The 18420-nt window shown below is 48.1% G+C and overlaps 1 protein-coding gene across 13 annotated transcripts in view; it reads right to left on the bottom strand.

Annotated features, from left to right (window-relative positions):
* The window catches only part of LOC142492522 (sterile alpha motif domain-containing protein 12-like), a 28373-nt gene extending 24158 nt beyond the window's left edge, over positions 1-4215 (bottom strand). For 2 of the 13 annotated variants that reach the window (XM_075595215.1, XM_075595213.1), the window contains exon 1: positions 3798-4215. In XM_075595215.1, coding sequence (XP_075451330.1) covers positions 3798-3914 — 117 coding nt within the window. In that variant the 5' untranslated portion in view covers positions 3915-4215. The remainder of the gene's footprint in view (positions 1-3797) is intronic. The other 11 variants (XM_075595216.1, XM_075595214.1, XM_075595211.1 and 8 more) reach the window with 8 other exon arrangements.
* Positions 4216-18420: the final 14205 nt, after the last annotated feature.

Below are 18420 nucleotides of genomic sequence, written 5' to 3'. Positions count from 1 at the left end.
AGGCTCCCCTGCTTCACACTCAGTGCCAGTCAGTGTCTTAACTCACTGAGCCGCTCCTTCTCACAGGTTCCCCTGCTTCACACTCAGTGCCAGTCAGTGTCTTTACTCACTGAGCCGCTCCTTCTCCCAGGTTCCCCTGCTTCACACTCAGTGCCAGTCAGTGTCTTTACTCACTGAGCCGCTCCTTCTCCCAGGTTCCCCTGCTTCACACTCAGTGCCAGTCAGTGTCTTTACTCACTGAGCCGCTCCTTCTCCCAGGCTCCCCTGCTTCACACTCAGTGCCAGTCAGTGTCGTTACTCACTGAGCCGCTCCTTCTCCCAGGTTCCCCTGCTTCACACTCGGTGCCAGTCAGTGTCTTTACTCGCTGAGCCACTCCTTCTCCCGAATAACTCCTCCTATTGCCTCATATAACCGCACCCTATAACTCCTCCTATTACTCCATATAACCCCCCCCTTAACTCCTTGTATTGCCTAATATAACCACTACCCATAAAATCTCCCTATAACTCCTATTGCTCCATATTGCTCTTCCCATGGGGCAATAGGAGGTGTTATAGAGAATAGAGATGGGCACATTTTTTTTGAGAATTTGTACCCGCCTCGGATTGGGTGGTTCCTTTGATCAACGGATCACTCTCCAAAAGTGAAATCAACAATTAGGGGTTTTTCTTTTCACCGGCATTGAAAAATCCATTCCAGGACGAATTTTGAAGAGGGAGAGAAAGAAAGAGAGAGAGAGAGAGAATTTGTGTCCCCGTTCTGTTATACTGTAGCTATTTTCGCGCATATTCGTAGTAGCTTCCTCCCCTTGGCTTCCTTTAAAAGCAGACCACTTCCACTTCCTGGCTGACAGTTTAATGTTCCTTGTGGAGTACACCTGACATACCTGTGAGATTTTCTAAGTGCTAGATTAGCTACATGTGAGCAGTGAGCATTTTAAAAGTATGATGTGATCGTGATGCTACCAATTAGCTTGTTTAGCTCACACTACTAGAGCTGCGACCTAGAAAAGCAGTGGTTGTGGGTTCTAGTCCTGTTGGGTCTGACACCATTCCAGCCATTAGGTTGGTGCCTTAGGCTTGTTATCAACTGTATAGTTGGTGTGGAGATCCTTTTAGGAAGTGTGGGATGGGACTCATTAAAATATACTTTGTATATCTCCCAGCCAGGTACCTCAGGTGTGCTCCTGGCAGAGGCATCTCTCCCTAATTTATTTGGATGGACGCTAGAGGGGTATATATAAAACTGGTGACTGGTAATAAAATTAGAAGTCTGTCTGTCTGTCTGTCTGTCTGTATCTGTCTGTCTCTCTCCTGTAACAAAATCCGTCCAGATTGCAGTCACGAATTTGAAAGAGTACGCCCGGACCGTCACGCATGAAATCCGCGTGCGGAATGGATTTCGGCAGAATTTCGGAAACCACATTTGCAGTTTTGCCCATCTCTAATAGGAAGCTGTTCTATGGGGCAATAGGAGAAGGTAGGGAGGAGTTGTATGGAGTAATAGGAGGAGTAATATGGAGCGGTTACATGGTGCAGTAGGAGGAGATGGGGAAGAGTTACTTAATATGCTCTATGTAACGGTTCTCTATAACTCAACCTATTACACCATATACCCGCTCCCTATAACTCCCCCTATTACACCATATAACCTCTCCCTATAACTCCCCCCATTACACCATATACCCGCTCTCTATAACTCCCCCTATTACACCATATAACCTCTCCCTATAACACCCCCCATTACACCCTATACCCGCTCTCTATAACTCCCCCTATTACACCATATAACCGCTCTCTATAACTCCACCTATTACACCATATAACGGCTCCCTATAACTCCTACTATTGTTCTCTATATTCCTATATTAAATTACTAGAAAAAGGGGATATTAACTTAATACAAAGACTCCAAGTGACCCACATTGAAATTGTCCTTGTTAGGGTCACCCAGACCGAGGATAGCTCCACCACGCATAGTAACGACATTAACTTCACTAGGAGTTTCCAGCAGAGAATGTGTTACATTTACGAACATTGGGTAAATTCTTCTTCCCCAGTAACAGGTATTCTCAGAGCAAGAACCAACTTGCCCATATACATCTCCCACCCATCCCTCATCCCTCCTCTCTGCAACCTACACAGACACCGTCAGTAGTTATACAAAACCTGGCCTACTCACTACTGGGGGACAGACCTGCTGAAGAGGTCACAGAAATCTACCCCATGGCTCCTCCCCACCCAGATATCTGCCTCCTCCTCACCCAGAAATCTACCTCCTGCCTCCTCCAAACACAAATATCTACCCCCCACCTTTTCCCAACCTAAATGTCTACCTCCTGCCTCCTCCCAACCCAGAAATCGATCTCCTGCCTCCTACAAACCTACATATCTACTGCCACCTCCTCCCAACCCAAATATCTACCTCCTGCCAACCTAAATATCTACCCCCTGCCTCCTCCCCAGCCAGACATCTACCTCCTGTCTCCTCCCAACCCAGATATCTGTCTCCCGCCTCCTCCCAACCCAAATATATACCCTCACCTGCCTCCCAACCCAAATATCTACCTCCCGCCTCCTCCCAACCCAAATATATACCCCCACCTGCCTCCCAACCCAAATATCTACCCCCTGCCTCCTCCAAACCCAAAAACCTACCTCCTTCCTCCATATCCGTAGGATATTTGCAATCAGGGTATTGGGGGTACATGAAATGAAAATCACAGCACACATGTGAGATCGTTTATCAGGGTCTGCCAGGCGCAAGACAGCGAAAAAGTGTCATCAGGTTTACCAGAGAAACACTCAAAATAATGGCATTTTTGTCGTTTTAACCAATATTACCTCATTTTTCCCCAGACAAATATTTCTGGATAATCCGTTTTTTTTTTTAGAGTATATACGATATAAAAATAGATGGAAAAGTGATGTGTGTATATGCGGTTTCACCCACGTTTCCTGCGGATCTCGCCGTTATGCGAATCCTGGGGACGCGGACATCTCCGGAAGGGAGGATGTTTCTAGACAATAAGCCAGTAATTGTACCAGTAACCTCTAGTGCAGGGGGAGCTCAACTCCAGCCCTCGAGACCCCTCCAACAGGTCAGGTTTTCAGGATATCCCAGCTTCAGTACAGATGGCTGAATGAGTCCCTGCTTCAGCACAGGTGGCTGAATGAGTCCCTGCTTTAGCATAGGTGGCTCAGTCATAGACTGTGCCTCTGATTGAGCCACCTGTGCTGGAGCGGGGATATCCTGAAAACCTGACCTGTTGAGGGGGGGACAGGAGTTGAGGCCCCTGGCACAGTGTGGTGGTAACGTGTCTGTTTAGTGCTGCTGGCTCCGTGTTCCCTGATAAATGTCGCGTTCTGTGCCAGCGCCTGTAACGTTTTATCCTTCCCTGTATTTCTATGAATGAGAATGTCACATACAATCTGCACGGGAGCAGACACGGGGTAAGGAGATAACACACGTGTTATTTAACGCTGTATTGTGTGCATTACGCCGATAATAATATCTGCCACCTCTAATCTCTCGAGCGTTCCTTCCTCCCTCTCCACCGGTTCCTCCCTCTCCACGGTCATTCCTTCCCCCCTCTCTCCCCCGGTCATTCTTTCCTCCCTCTCCACCGGTCATTCCTTCCCCCCTCTCTGCCCCGGTCATTCTTTCCTCCCTCTCCACCGGTCATTCCTTTTTCCCCTCTGCGTTATCGTATTTCTATATTTAATCTCCTCATCTCTCTCGCTCCACTCCCTCTCACGCTCTCTCCCACGTCCCGGTTATTCTGCCCCTCTCTCACCTGTCTCCTCCTGCGGGTCTCTCCAGAGATCCCCCTCCGTGTCCAGCTGCTGTGAACGAGCCCCTCAATGTCCCTGCTCCTCATGAACCAGTTTAGATTGTAAGCTCGCCGGGGCATTGATTCTCCGACGCTGTGAAGTTTCAGCCGAGTAAGAACACAATCCGTCTTCCTTCCCACTCACGCTGCTCACCTGCTCGCCCCGCCTCTCTTCTGCTCACCTATCTCCAGATCTCCTCTCCCTCCCAGCACACATGGGGTAGTTTGCATTCCGAGGCTGTGTCAGTGCAGGTGTTCGAGAGCTGCTGCTAGTGGCAGAGAGATGTGTGGGGAACACTCACCTGGATTTGTACAGCCCGAGGGGCGGGGTTGTCACAGGCAGCTGGGATTAGAAGACCATGAATAGAATGCTTAACATGGTACTGGCAAGGGAAAGAGAGAGAGGGAGAGAGAAAGAGAGAGGGGGGTGTCATGGGAGACCAGGCATTCACACCTTTATACCGGGTTGATGGTGAAGTGATACCCAGGCCAATAATAAAGGTATTATGCCCGGCTGGGTGCCCCTGAGCCATATTAGGGAATCGTAGATTGTCAGCTCTGAAACCCAGTAATGGCATGAACACTGTAAATTCAATATAAATGTATGTGTGTCTCCCATCAGGTATAAGGTGGCGAGACTAATGTGATTTATACATGTAAAAGGTGCTACTGTGGCAGTGTTTCCCTGTAACTGCACAAAGGAAAAATGGTTTTAAAACCCAGCAGCTAACAGCATGGCAGGCGGCGTTTTGCTAACTTTCGCTAGGAAGCTCCTAGCGCACTGAGATTTGCTGTAAGCACGGTTGGGGTAAAATCAGAAAATATGATATTGCACAATTTTTATAGATTTAGATAAAAATTGATGAATGAAAGTCCCCCTACTTTAATTGTACCAACATGTTAGGCATATGGGGATTTTCATGTGACAAAGTGAGAATTTGACGTAAGGGGGGTGGGGGGTCTGACATAAACAGCACTGGGATCGAAGCCGCCATTTTGAGTCAGCATCCATCTTAGGTGCCTGACATTGTCTATTGTCTGTATGAAAGTTGGTATGGACGTTAGTTTAAAAACATTTTTTTTCTGCTGAAGTTCCAATTAATATTGAGCGGTTCACTTAAGCCACAAGACCTTGAGCAGAAGAGGAAAGTGCCAATGTTATGAAAATAAGAGACAGATAGGCACTGTCTCGCATTCCGAGGGGGGGGGGGCATGAAGTTCCGTATGTAGAGTAAAGGTCAACGGCTTGTATAAGGAATATTGCTGAATCATTTCATTTATGCATCCCATAATAATGCTTTAACTCAATGTGTTCATATTCATATTTTGTTTATGTAATGACGCACACGCAACCTCGTATAGGGGGCGTGGGCTTAGAATTTTGTGTATAAATAAGGCCTGTATGCCACCATGTCGTTGGGGGAGTTTTATTTTGAAACTCTCCTCTGCGTGTGCACCGTACACTGCAATAAACTTATTTGTCATTCTGCAAAACATATCCTCAGACTTGTGTTTTTTATTCACAACTTTCACACATGTAACACGCCAGAGGAAATGCTTGATTTGTAATCACTATAGTTAGAAATGTCTGGCAGGAAACTCCTGCAAAGGTAACAGCGCATATTCAGCCCTGGACTTCTAAGACACCCCGCTGGCATGAGGCCAGGATGCCTGGAAAAAGTCTGTAGTTGAAAGGCTCCCACTGACCAGAGTGTTAAGTGGGGAGGGGTAATTCAAGTATCCCCATCTTAGTAATGTCCGGGCAAATGGGCCAGATGTCCAGCCAGCTCAGACAAAATGGACCAGGTAAGGGGGCTGGGTCTGGTATGCTAAGAGGTGAAGGTGCGAGGTTCGCGCATGCCCTTAGCAAACTAAGAAGCCCCTCTGCCAGGTCTTGCAAAGTATTGGCAACTCCGGGATAGGTGGGGAATATTATTCCCACGGAGTGGATTGGCTGCACGGGTTAAGAATAGGACTGTTTAGTGCATAAGAATCCCTGCAGCCCATCGGGAACCAGTTCCAGCTAAGTTCTACATTTCTATAACATCGTAACCAAGATTCGTAACAAGGATAAAGATTTTGTAAGAACTGATGTTCCAAAGTCCAATACTACAGCAGCAGAACGAAGGAAGCAGCTCCGGCGGAGTAACACCGGTTGCGAGAGGCGCCACTGACCAAAGACTGTTTCCAGCTCAATTTGCGCACAACTCCCGCTCCTGGGAAATTGTGCCTAAAGACTCTATTTCTAAAGATTTCGTTTTGGGAACAAGATTTTTCTTTTGCCCCTGTCCCAGTAAGTGAATTTTGAGTGTAATTGTAAACAAATGTGTGTGTGTTCATTCTGTAAATAAATCACCATTTATTTTATCTCCTTGCTTTGCTCAAAGGATCCGGGTATTAAAGGTGTTAAAAGTGCTTGTCTCCCGTGACATGCTTTTTTCTGGTGGCTGCGGCGGGATCTGATTGAGCCTATGGTATAGCATCCTGCAGGACCCTACAGCATAGCGGGAGACTCGAAGATTGCGAGCTCCCAAAGCAAGAGGTAGCATACACACGGTTTACAAGAGCACGAAAAAATAGTCACCCTTTGTCCCATAACTTTGTGCCTGCGGGTGAACCATAACTTTGTGCCTGCGGGTGAAACATGGACAAGCGAGCAGGACGATTCAAAGGTGCAACTGGAGGAGGATCTGGAACGGCATGAAGCCGGCATTGCTTTCCGTGAGGGCACGGAGCCCGTAACTGCAACCGCAGTGATCACACTTCAACCCGGGGTACAGGAGGCTGATCAAGCCCCGGAGGGAGATGGACATTGGGAGGGAGAGGGTGGTCACCGGGATAATGGTGACTGACTGATTCTTGGGAGTGCGGGAGGGATAGACCCTGTGGTACCGGACCCGCCACCCCTGGAATCACCGCACTTCTTGCCTCATGGGGAGAGAGGGCTGCAGCAGACGAGAGGATTTGGATGCTGCAGCAGTGCACGGCCAAGTGTCCCCTCACTCCCATATGATCAATGGGGAACAAGCAATCCCCCAAGTGGACCACCACAGTTTTAACAAGTTTGTGGATGGCACCGATAAAATCGATGGTTTTCTCACGGACTTTGAAACACACTGTCTGAGATACCGGGTGCCGGAACGGGACTGGGTGCTGAAAACGCACCCCTTGTTGTCTGGGGTGGCCAAAGAAACGCTGCAGGGTATCCCACGAGAGGACCGGGATGATTACCAATATGTAAAAGCTTTGCTGCTGTTGCGGTATGCCCTCACCCCAGAAGCTTACCGGGGCAAGTTCAGGACAGGGGAACGTTATCCCAAGGAGTCCTATGTCCGGTACGGGGCCCGCATGGCAATGCAGGGGACCCCGTGGGTGGAGGGTTGTTCTGCTACAAAATACCACACTTTGCTGGGCTTAATTTTCCAAGAACAGTTACTGCAGCAGTGTCCCTCGGACGTGAGGACATGGGTCTTTTACCGTAAACCTAAGACCCATGTGGAAGCTGCCAGGATGGCTGATGAGTATGTGACCAGTCACTCTTTGATGGATGAGAAAGGGGCTCCCAAGAAACCGGCTGTGCCAGCCAAGGGAGCCAAGCAGACTCCCCAGTGGGTACACAAGCCTGCAGCAGAGAACGGCGCTTCAAAAGCTGCAGAGTTTAAGCATGAAAGGCGATGCTATCTCTGCAACAAAGTGGGTCACATCAGACCTGACTGTCTGGACCGTGCCAAGTCCGGTGGACCCCATCAGGGGCAACGCTCTCCAGCTGCGAGGCCGGTCGCCCGTGTGCGACTGGCACACAAAAGGAGTCAAGCACAGCCACGGAATCAACCCACAGAGGGACGTCCGTGGAGAGATCTGCGCTTGCCACCTCGGGACCAGCAGTGGAGACAGAGGGATATCAGGTTGCACCAGTCGGGTTGCAATCTAATGATGACTGGCAGAAACATCTGCGGAGAGTGACCATCGGAGATCGCAAAGCGAACGGCTTGCTGGACTCCGGTGCCACTGTTACCCTGTCCGACCTGATATGGCCCGACCAGAGGATTTGCTCCCGGGCACTGGGATGCAAGTGACCATGCCAGATGGAGGACCGTAGTCACTCCAGGTTGCTCGGGTCTTTTTGGATTTGGGTGCCGGACGTGGCATGAGGGAGGTGGGGGTATTGCCTGGGTTAGATGCCGCAGTTTTGCTCAGCAATTACCTGGGGCATGTAACCTGTGTGTTCACAGCAGAGCTGGCTCCTGTTGCAGCGATCACTAGGTGCCATTAGTCAGGGATCACAGCAAAACCAACCCATGTCCCCCTGTATTTGGGACCAACGGTTCCCACGGTCTCTGCGGAGACCAGACAGGTAAACCAGATTGAGTCGCGACCAGAGACTGACTTACTGTTCCCTTTACATGTTTACCGTAGAGACTAAGGGTGGGTGGCCAGTGTTAGGGACAGAATTCAGGGATGCAGTGAATACTGACCCCAGCTTAGAAGGTTTGAGATTCGAGTGTCCGAGTCTAGGGCAAGTGAAGGGTCAGACCACTTTCTGTGGCACCACGGGCTCTTGTATAGGGAGCAAGGATCAACCGGGTTAGATAGATTCTGGACTGGTAGAAGACAGCTAGCGGTACCCAGGGAGCATAGGCAGCAATTATTGCAGAGAGCCCACTCCATTCCACTAGCGGGGCATCAGGGTGTCACTCGGACGAGAGCCCGGCTGTTGCAGTGTTACTACTGGCCAGGGGCATCAGGAGCAGTGGCAGATTTCAGCCGCTCCTGTGATGCCTGCCAGCGAGTAGGTAAGGCGGGTGATCGTGTGAAGGCACCCCTGAACCCGTTACTGGTAATCGGAGAACCATTCCAGAGGGTAGCTATGGATTTAATGGTACCCTTCATGGTTCTTAGCTGGTCGGGGAAGCGCTACATCCTCATGGTGGTGAATTTTGCCACCCAGTACCCTGAGGCTGTAGCGCTTGCAACCATAGATGCTAAGGCAGTGGCAAAGGCATTGTTAGGGATTTTTACTAGGGTAGGTTTCCCTGGCGAGATCCTAACCGATCAAGGGTCATAATTCATGAGTGAATTGTTACAGTGTCTCTGGGATGCGTGCAGGGTGAAGCACCAGTGCACGACCCCTTATCACCCCCAAACCAACGGACTATGTGAGAGGTTCAATATGACCCTGAAGCAGATGCTTTGTGCGTTTATAGAGGCTGTGGGGAAAGACTGTGAGATTCACCTGCAGCACTTGCTGTTTGCATACCGAGAGGTACCGCAAGAATCTACAGGCTTTTCTCCCTTCGAGCTGCTATACGGTCGCAGGGTACGGGGACCTCTCGACCTATTCTGGGAGGGATGGGAAAGGGAGACTACCAATACTGATGCTTCTGTGCTTCAGTACGTGGTAAATCTCAGAGATCGGTTAGAGATGCTCATGGGGTTGGCACAGGACAACCTTAGGGCTTCTCAAACCAAGCAGAAGACTTGGTATGATAAGAATGCCCGTAGTAGATCATTCATCCCAGGTCAGCAAGTGCTTGTTCTGAAGCCCACTCGGGAGAACAAATTAATGGCTGCCTGGTCTGGACCGTACACAGTTCTCAGGAAGATGAATAAGTGCAACTATGTTGTACAGTTAGATGGAGAGACAGGTAGAACTAGGACGTATCACATTAACATGCTCAAGGAGTACTTTTCACCGAGTGAGGCATCGGTGCTGGCTATTTGTCGCCAACCGATGGGGGAACCGTTGAGCAATGCTCTGCCAGACCTCCTAGGGGAGGCTAGGCAGGGGGGTACAGTGGAGCAGGTAGATAGGGTCCCTGTTGAGTAGGCAGCAGAGAGCAGAGGCTAGGGCTATGTTAGAGTAGTGTAGGGTTCTGTTCTCGGATAAGCCGGGCAGAACACATATTACAGATCATCCTGTGCTCACAAGTGATCTGCGTCCTCTGCATAAGCATGCCTACCGGGTATCGGCAGAGGTCAAGGGCAGAATAGAGAGGGAGGTAGAAGAGATGCTGGCCCTAGGGGTAATTGTACCGTCTCAGAGCCCTTGGGCTTGTCCGGTAGTCCTCGTACCTAAGAAGGATGGGACCACACACTTCTGTGTGGACTACCGGCAGTTCAATGCAGGGACGGTGTCAGATGCTTATCCCATGCCCCACATGGATGAGTTGCTAGATGAGCTTGCGGGGCAAAGTATCTGACTACCATGGATCTCAGTAAAGGTTACTGGCAGATCCCCCAGACACAGGAGGCTAGGGAGAAGTCAGCATTCATCACTCTGAGTGGCCTCTATGAGTTCTTAGCTACCTTCCAGCGCCTGGTCAATAGGTTGTTAGAACGGATGCAGAGTTACGCAACGGCATACCTGGATGATATTGCGGTCTTTAGTAATTCATGGGATTCACATCGAGTGCATGTAGTGCATCTAGCCAGGATTAGGGAAGCAGGGCTTACATTGAAACCCACTAAGTGCTTAGTCGGCATGGCCGAGGTATTGTATCTAGGGCACAAGGTGGGTGGAGGGCATCTGAAGCCTGAACCAGCTAAGGTTGAGGCAATAGTGCAGTGGCCCGTTGTTACGCTGTGCTCACCACAAACAAGACGAGACCCCGGTACTGAGATGGGAATAGGTAAACACCACCCACAGACACGGGGGTCACGTCCGGAGTGTAGAGTAATCTTGGTAGCCGGGTCGGGGGTGGAGAGGTCAGGGTTGTCGTTATACTTGCCGAGGTCAGTGTAGGAGAGGTGTGGAGCGTAGAATGAGCTATAGCCGAGGTCATGTTTGGAGAGAGCCGGATGGTCGAGGTACAAAGCCGTGGTCAGGGTAGGAGAGTAGCGGAGGGTCGAGGATAGCCAAGGTCAGTAGTCCAGAGAAGCAGAAGTCCAAAGGCAAGCCAGGTCGGTAAACAGGTAATCACAAGCGAGGCAAGGCAGGAGATCTAAGACACAGGAGAGGTAAGCACAGGGAACAAGAATCTATGCTCAGCCAGTGGCACAGCTGAGCATATATAGGCAGAAGGAGCCAATTCCCAAGGGGGGTGGAGCAGAGGTGCGGCCTCCACGGAGGTAGCATTAGGCTGGGGGTTGCAAGGCAGGTGCGGGTGATGGAACTTTATTAAGTTCTGTTGACACAGCGCTTGGGAGCGTCGCGCGCATCACGTTTCATGCATGTGCGTTGCGCACTGATGACGCACGTGATCTGGAGTCCAATCCTGCTACGTAGGGTGCGCGCATGCACGCCTCGTGAGTAGAGGGCGCCGACCCAGCGGGGGAAGCCCTGCGCGAGGTTGTAGGAAGCTGGCAACGGGGACCGCGCATGTGTAGGACCTGCGCGGGGGCACGCGAGTCACGCGGCTCAAGGGTCCTCACACCCGTCCCCAAGACTAAGAAGCAGGTTATGGCTTTCTTAGGCACCGCTGGCTTTTATAGGAAGTTTGTCCCGCAGTATAGTGCAGCGGCCAAACCCCTGATAGATTTGACCCAGAAGCGACGCTCAGTTCTGGTTGTCTGGTCTCCTGTCTGTGAAAGTGCATTTCAGGCATTAAAGACCGCACTGGCCAGTGCTCCTATCTTAGCTGCACCAGACAACTCTAAAAAGTTCTTGGTCTTTCGGGCCCCATCCAATCTCACATTGGCCCCTGTGGTCTACTGGCCCCATTACATGTCTGGGTGATGTGTGGTGCACCTGCTGGCAACAGGACTCCTGAGTCTCCCGCTTGGTTGGTATGGGGAATATCACCATGACAGGCATCTGAGGTAGTATGCTTAGAGTCCTACTCACATTCAATGCAGCGCCTCCACCCCATCAGGATCTGTGGCAGCAGGGAGATTTATCTGATGGGGAACTCCTCTGTGGTACCTCCTTCTGCAGAATGACTCAACACTCACACAGAAGGGATGTAGTGAACAAGGGCATCTTTATTTGCATCTGATTAGGCAGACTGCCCCTCATAGCGGTCGTGCTTAGCCGCTCATCTCTTTGCTGCACTCCATTGGGAAGGTTCCTTCTCTTCTAATAGAGTGGCTCTCCACCTCTCCCCTAAGGGAGATTACCATCTGTGTCAGGTCTCTGAACACAGTGTGTAAGCAGCTTGCACTTGGTTCTGGCAACCTTGAACTGCTGCAGACCCTCCTTGTTAACACTAGGCTTAAGCCCAGTGCTCACTCCAGACTTCAACCTTAACTTTTGGCAGTGCAGTGTCTTGTATAGACTCAGAAACAGACACACCTCTTGTGTCACTAACAGTGGACACAGAGCATGTTGTCACTTCCCTTGTTACATAAGACACCTCACCAGGGTGTGAGGGCAAACCTCCATGATTGTTGCTGGCAACCCTGCATACTTACCAGGTTTACTGCCAGCATGAGAAAGAGCTGTATACCATTTTTATACATGGCTACAATAACATTTTCATAATTATTTTCTAAATATCCCCAACATATTACACTACAAAACATGACATTTGAAGGCAGTGGAGTGACCAAACAACCTTATTACAATGGGAATTCTCCTTGATCCCTTGACAATGCACACACACATTGTTTTTACAGTGCAGGAAGTCTCAGTTCTTTTAGAAGAGCATGGGCCAGTTCTTGGGAATGAAATACAGGGAAGTCACTCCGCGCAGGTGCTGTCAATGGAAAGGAACCCTCTTGCTGCCGTCTGACTAAGGGACTCCACACCCTCTATAAACGTGAGCTCCTGGATGGGAGCTCACAGACAAGAGAAGAGATAGGCAGACAGGCGCACTGAGGGACACACATTTATTATTGACCCTAACAGTAGAATGAATACAGAGCACACACAGTATAAAAACTCTGATAAACACTAAACTTTAAAATCGATAGGCTTAGAGGGGGACAGAAAAACAACGTGTCTCTGCTGTACAGCCAAACAAAGGGGTCCAGACCCCATCTAGTTACGTACCAAACAACGGAGAGACACGGGTCATCTGCACAGCCTCCGCCGGAAGAACTCCACAGGAACAGTCTCACGTGACCTCTACGCGTTTCGCACGTAGTGCTTCGTCAGGAGGTCACGTGATGACGCTGCCCCTGGAGTTATATAACACACTACAGCCAATGGATGCTTGAGTGAGAGGCATAGCCACCAGCTGCAGTGACTTATGATGCTCATAAGGCTGCCTGTTAGAAACCAAGACCACGAAAGCAAGGAAAATAATTTAACCCTGTCAGGGTACAATGTCCTTTAAGCTGAAACAATATAAGTTGCACTAAAATAACGCAATATATACACTCAAGGATACTGCCTATTTAACATACTTATTTAAAAACATGATTGTTTAAAAACATAAGTATAAAAACATAATAAAGCCCAATATAAACGGAAAATAAGAACACACATAACCGCACACTAATGTTAAAATTAATATTAAAATAATTAAAACATTGATATTTAAAATACACTGTATTTAAAGCACTGTTATTTAACCATTCTAATTTTCAAAGGAAAGACAGACAGATCACCATTATAAATGTGACAACCAACCAAATTAATTAATTATCTACACTTTTAAAAAGGGAACCAACTCTATGTAATCATTCAGTCCCTAAGGAGGTCCGGATTGCATAGTACATATCCAATATTGTTTCCTTCTACTTAACCGAAGTTCTCTATTACCCAGTCTTTTGTCTACTGTGATAACTTCGATCCCCATAAAGGATATGCCGCTGGGATCACACCGATGAGTATCCTGGAAATGTTTTAAGAGGTGGGTTAGAGGCAAATTTTTGAACATTTCTAATATTTCCCATATGTTCCATAATTCGAATCTTCATGCTCCTTTTACTTTTGCCAATGTATTGAAACCCACATTTACATTGCAACAAATAAACCACATGGGTAGTGGAACAATTAATAAAATGATGAATTTTAAAACTCCGTTTGGTAGCAAAGGAAACAACCTCTTTTTTAGTTGGCAGATTAGAACACACTTTACACTTGCTACACTTATCGTTGTCCCTTAGTCCCAGATGTGATCTCAATGTGCCATCATTGATGGGATCAGAGCGCAGCTGACTTGGAGCCAGCAATCTTTTTAGATTCTGTGCTCTTTTATATACAATTTTTGGTTTAGGTTGAATTAATGAACCCAAGACGGGATCCAAAGAGAGGACATTCCAGCGTTTATGAATAGCCCTTTGAATGGCCTTATGTTTATCATTGAACTGTGTAATAAACACTGGGAAACTGTCCCTCTTGGTCTGATTAGCAAGTGTAACATCATCTGTCACAAGTGTGGTATCCACCACGGTGTGTGTTATCAAATTAAATGCTCCCTTTTTGCAGTTGCAGGAAGTCTCAGTTCTTTTAGAAGAACATGGGCCAGTTCTTGGGTATTGTGAAAGGTTGCGTCCCAGCCTTTGTTTAAAGAAGCCGCAGCATCAGACCCTGGGAAGAATGAAAGAGGCTTTTGCTGTTCTCTGAACCTTCTTTTTATTAGGTATTCCACATTCAGGTGTACAACAACCATCTTCCCCCAGCGTGATGTCTCCATACAGAGAGTAGCCAGCAATATCTGCATTAGAAAGTTTGCATCCTTTCACTGAAGTTCCACAGACATCCTCATATCACATAACAGCAACAAGGAGTGCAGAAAAAGAACAACCTCCTATCACACAGCAACAACAAGGAGTGCAGCAGACCCCAGGGAAAGAAACCCCCTCCCTTTTATTACTGGTTAATTTGGACCAAACCAAATTAAGTATACCACACAGGGGAGTTGTCTCCCAAAACTTACACAATTAGCAAACATAATACACTTCACACAACATACAATTTTCTATAGCAAGCCCCCCAAAAAACAGTACCTTTTACAAACATCGCATGCATGTCTTTACTCTGTAAAATAAATGACATTCAGTATCACTTACTTTAATTCCCCCCCCCCCCTCCATACCATGGTATAATCCACCCTGGATGGTATGCAGGAAGGAAACGCCCTTTTCCTTTTTAACAGAGACTGCCCATGGCTGTGTAACATCAAACTGTGTTTAACACCAACCAGACCTGTATTGTACTGACTGACCTCAGGACACCACATTAAAAGGTTAGTAAAGTTTCAGGTAAAGGAAACAAAAAAAAAAAAAAAAAAAGATTGCTGGGCCCAGCAAAAAAAAGACAGAAACAGAAAGAAAAATAAAGTGGTGCACTTGATGCCAGAAAGCAAACATGCATTTTAACTTCTACAAAAGTGCAAGCAGCCCTGTCACATATCCCCCACTTTAAGAGGAAAACAGTCAGGATTTTTCTCCAATATACTTTTGTAAGAGACAGGGGTGCTGCAATTTTACTCTCCTATACTGAGAAATAGGGAACCTCCGCTTTGTTGAAAGTGCCTCCCCAGACATTACTGCATCTTCCTTACTTTCCAACTGCAATCTCTGATATGCCTCACCTGCCATATCAGGTTCACACTCTCTCAGGACCATCAAAGACAATTTTTCTCTCTCTTTCCAACCTTTTAACAAATTAACATGGTATATAGACTGGTCCCTTCTTCCTGGTATGCTTACTTGGTAGTTCACAGCCCCCTTTCTTTCCACAATGGTATATGGACCTTGCCATCTAGCTACCAGTTTATTCTCTCTATCGGGCAACAAGAGGAGCATTTTATCCTCAGGAAGGAATACCCTATCTCTGGACTTTTTGTCATACCACACTTTCTGGTGTTGTTGAGCCTCCCTCAAATTTTCATTAGCCAGATCCTGCATCCGGATAATCCTTTCCCTCATCTGGGTACTATATCCTACTACATTATCCCTCAAAGGATCCCGTTGCACCTAGGAATCTTTGATTAATGCTAGCAGACCCCGGGGTTGCCTTCCATAAAGTAGCTCAAACGGGGAAAATCCTGTTGAGGCTTGTGGTACCTCCCTGTATGAGAACAATAAATAAGGCAGCCACTGGTCCCATTTGTTAGGCTGTTCACCTACCACCTTTCTAATCATCCTTTTTAGTGTCCCGTTTAGCATTTCTACTAAACCATCAGTTTGGGGATGATATGGGGATGTACGTAGGGTCTGGATTCCCAACAATTGATACACCTCTTTCATTAAATTTGACATGAAATTTGACCCCTGATCCGTGAGAATCTCACGAGGGATTCCTACCCTTGCAAATACTTGAATAAGAGCATTCGCTACATTCTTAGCAGTAACACTGGGCAGGGGAATTGCTTCTGGATACCTGGTGGCGTAATCACATAGTACCAGTATATACTGATTACCTTTAGAACTTTTTTGTAAAGGACCCACCACATCCATAACCACCCGGTCAAAAGCTTCCCCAACTACCGGTATAGGGATCAATTTCCCCCGATCCATGAGGTTTACTGGGGCCACCTGTTGGCATATAGGGCAAGAGGCACAATATTCTCCCACATCCTTATGTACATTAGGCCAAAAGAAATGCATTAATATTCTACATAAGGTCTTGTCTCTGCCCATATGACCCCCCATGGGAACATCATGTGCCAACCGAAGAATCTCCTTCCGAAATACTTTTGGCACCATGACCTGCTCCACCTGCAAAGAAGACTGAGGATCCTTGCGGACCCTGGTTAATACACCCTGCCGTAATACATATGATGGTATAGGCCCAAACTCGCTCATCTCTTCAGTTACCACCTGCTGAAAAAAAGGGTTCAGTGAGCTGTCCTGCTGTTGCGCCTCTACAATATCCTTGCCCCAAACATTATTGACCTTGTCCAAGTCCTGCACCCCTAATTCTCTAGGACCGAGTGCTTTGTCCTTTCTTTTTTGCCTACAGGATTTCCTGTCTCTCCCCTCTTCACCAAAGATCTCTGGGTGAAAAGGAAAAAGCCCCTCCAAAGAAGTTCTCAAGGACATGTCCTTCTCCTTTTCAGCCTGCTTCTTCGCTTGGGCCCTTGTGGTAACTGCTGAACAGTGTGTCAATAGTCCTACCAGACCTGGAAAGTCCCGCCCCAGAATCATCATGTAGGGCATATTTTCTTCTACCCCTGCCTGTACTACATGTGTAGCTGTACCCACGGTGATAGGCAGCGGAATGATTGGACAACGCTTATAATGTCCATGGACACATTGTATGTTCAGAGAGCCCACCGGTATCCCTTTAGAAAAGTGTCCTTTCTTTACCAAAGTACTTTCACTCCCAGTGTCTATGAGGGCCTTCACAATTTTCCCTCCAATGGTCAATTCCTTAATGAATCCCCCAACATTGGTGATCATAGTACTTGGCCCATTCTTCCCTTGTCGGCAATATCTGGCTATGTGTCCTGGTTTCTTACAGAGATGGCATACTCGTGTATCCTGTATATGTGAGCTCCGCCCTGCCCCCTGTCTAAATGAAGATTCCCGTACTAGTGCATGTGATGAGGGGGGGAGGAGATCTTACCACTGGTCTTCTCTCATGTTCCTGATGAGCTGCCAAATAGTCCTCAGCCAGGTCTATAGCTTTATCCCCAGTTTTGGGTCGATGTTCCTGCACCCACAGTCGCGCACCTGGTGGCAGAATTTCCAGGAACTGCTCAAGGACAAATTGCTCCAAAATCTCCTCTTTTGTCTTCTCGGTCGGCCCAATCCACTTTTTCACAAGATCCATCAATTTGGCATAAGTCTCCCGCGGTCCTTCTGAATGATTATAGCGGAGGTTGCGGAATCTTTGCCTGAACGTCTCCGGGTTGATGTTATATCGCCTGTAAATGGCCTCTTTCGCCATCTCGTAGTCTTCGGCATCCCCTGGACTTAGAGCACTGTAGGCCATCTGAGCCTTCACGGTCAGTGTGGGCACTAGCCTCATTACCCATTGTGATCTTGGCCACTGACTGGCTCTGGCCACCCTCTCAAACATGACAAGAAAAGCTTCAATGTCATCCTCAGGGCTCAGTTTATTTAAGCTGATCTCTTTGAGGATGATAGGCCCAGGTGCCGGTGTTATGGTTCCTGATTGAAGGAGCTTCATCATGTCCGTCATCTGCTGTGTCTGTCGCTGCTGCATATCATCCATCCGACTCTCCTGTTGCTCTACTTGTGTGGCCCATCGCCGCTGCATCTCATCCATCCGTCTCTCCCGTTTCTCTTCCATCTCCTGTCGCCGCTGCTCTTGTTTCTCTTCCATCTCCTGTCGCCGCTGCTCTTGTTCTGCCTGTTGGACCACCAGCCACTTCAGAAGGTCCTCCCTTCCTTCCGCTCCAGTCTTAACTGCTTCCACTGTATGGGTCTTGGGCTTGGCTCCAACGTCCCCAGTGGCCTCCAATCCCTCGTCATCCTCGATAATTACCTCCACGCCCTGCACCAATTTCTTCTGCTCGATCAGCCCTTGTCTGGTCAGGACACCTGGATATCTTCGCCTGTTAGGGTGAGCTGCTACTTTCCTTTGGGTCCTTTTCATCGGGGACACACTTCACACAACATACAATTTTCTATAGCAAGCCCCCCAAAAAACAGTACCTTTTATAAACATTGCATGCATGTCTTTACTCTGTAAAATAAATGACATTCAGTATCACTTACTTTAATTCCCCCCCCTCCATACCATGGTATAATCCACCCTGGATGGTATGCAGGAAGGAAACGCCCTTTT

The sequence above is a fragment of the Ascaphus truei genome, chromosome 4 (genome assembly GCF_040206685.1).
Source record: "Ascaphus truei isolate aAscTru1 chromosome 4, aAscTru1.hap1, whole genome shotgun sequence".
In the NCBI taxonomy this organism is placed as follows: Eukaryota; Metazoa; Chordata; class Amphibia; order Anura; family Ascaphidae; genus Ascaphus; species Ascaphus truei.
The sequence above is the reverse complement of the archived record's forward strand: the minus strand, read 5'-3'. Positions and strand labels throughout refer to the sequence as shown.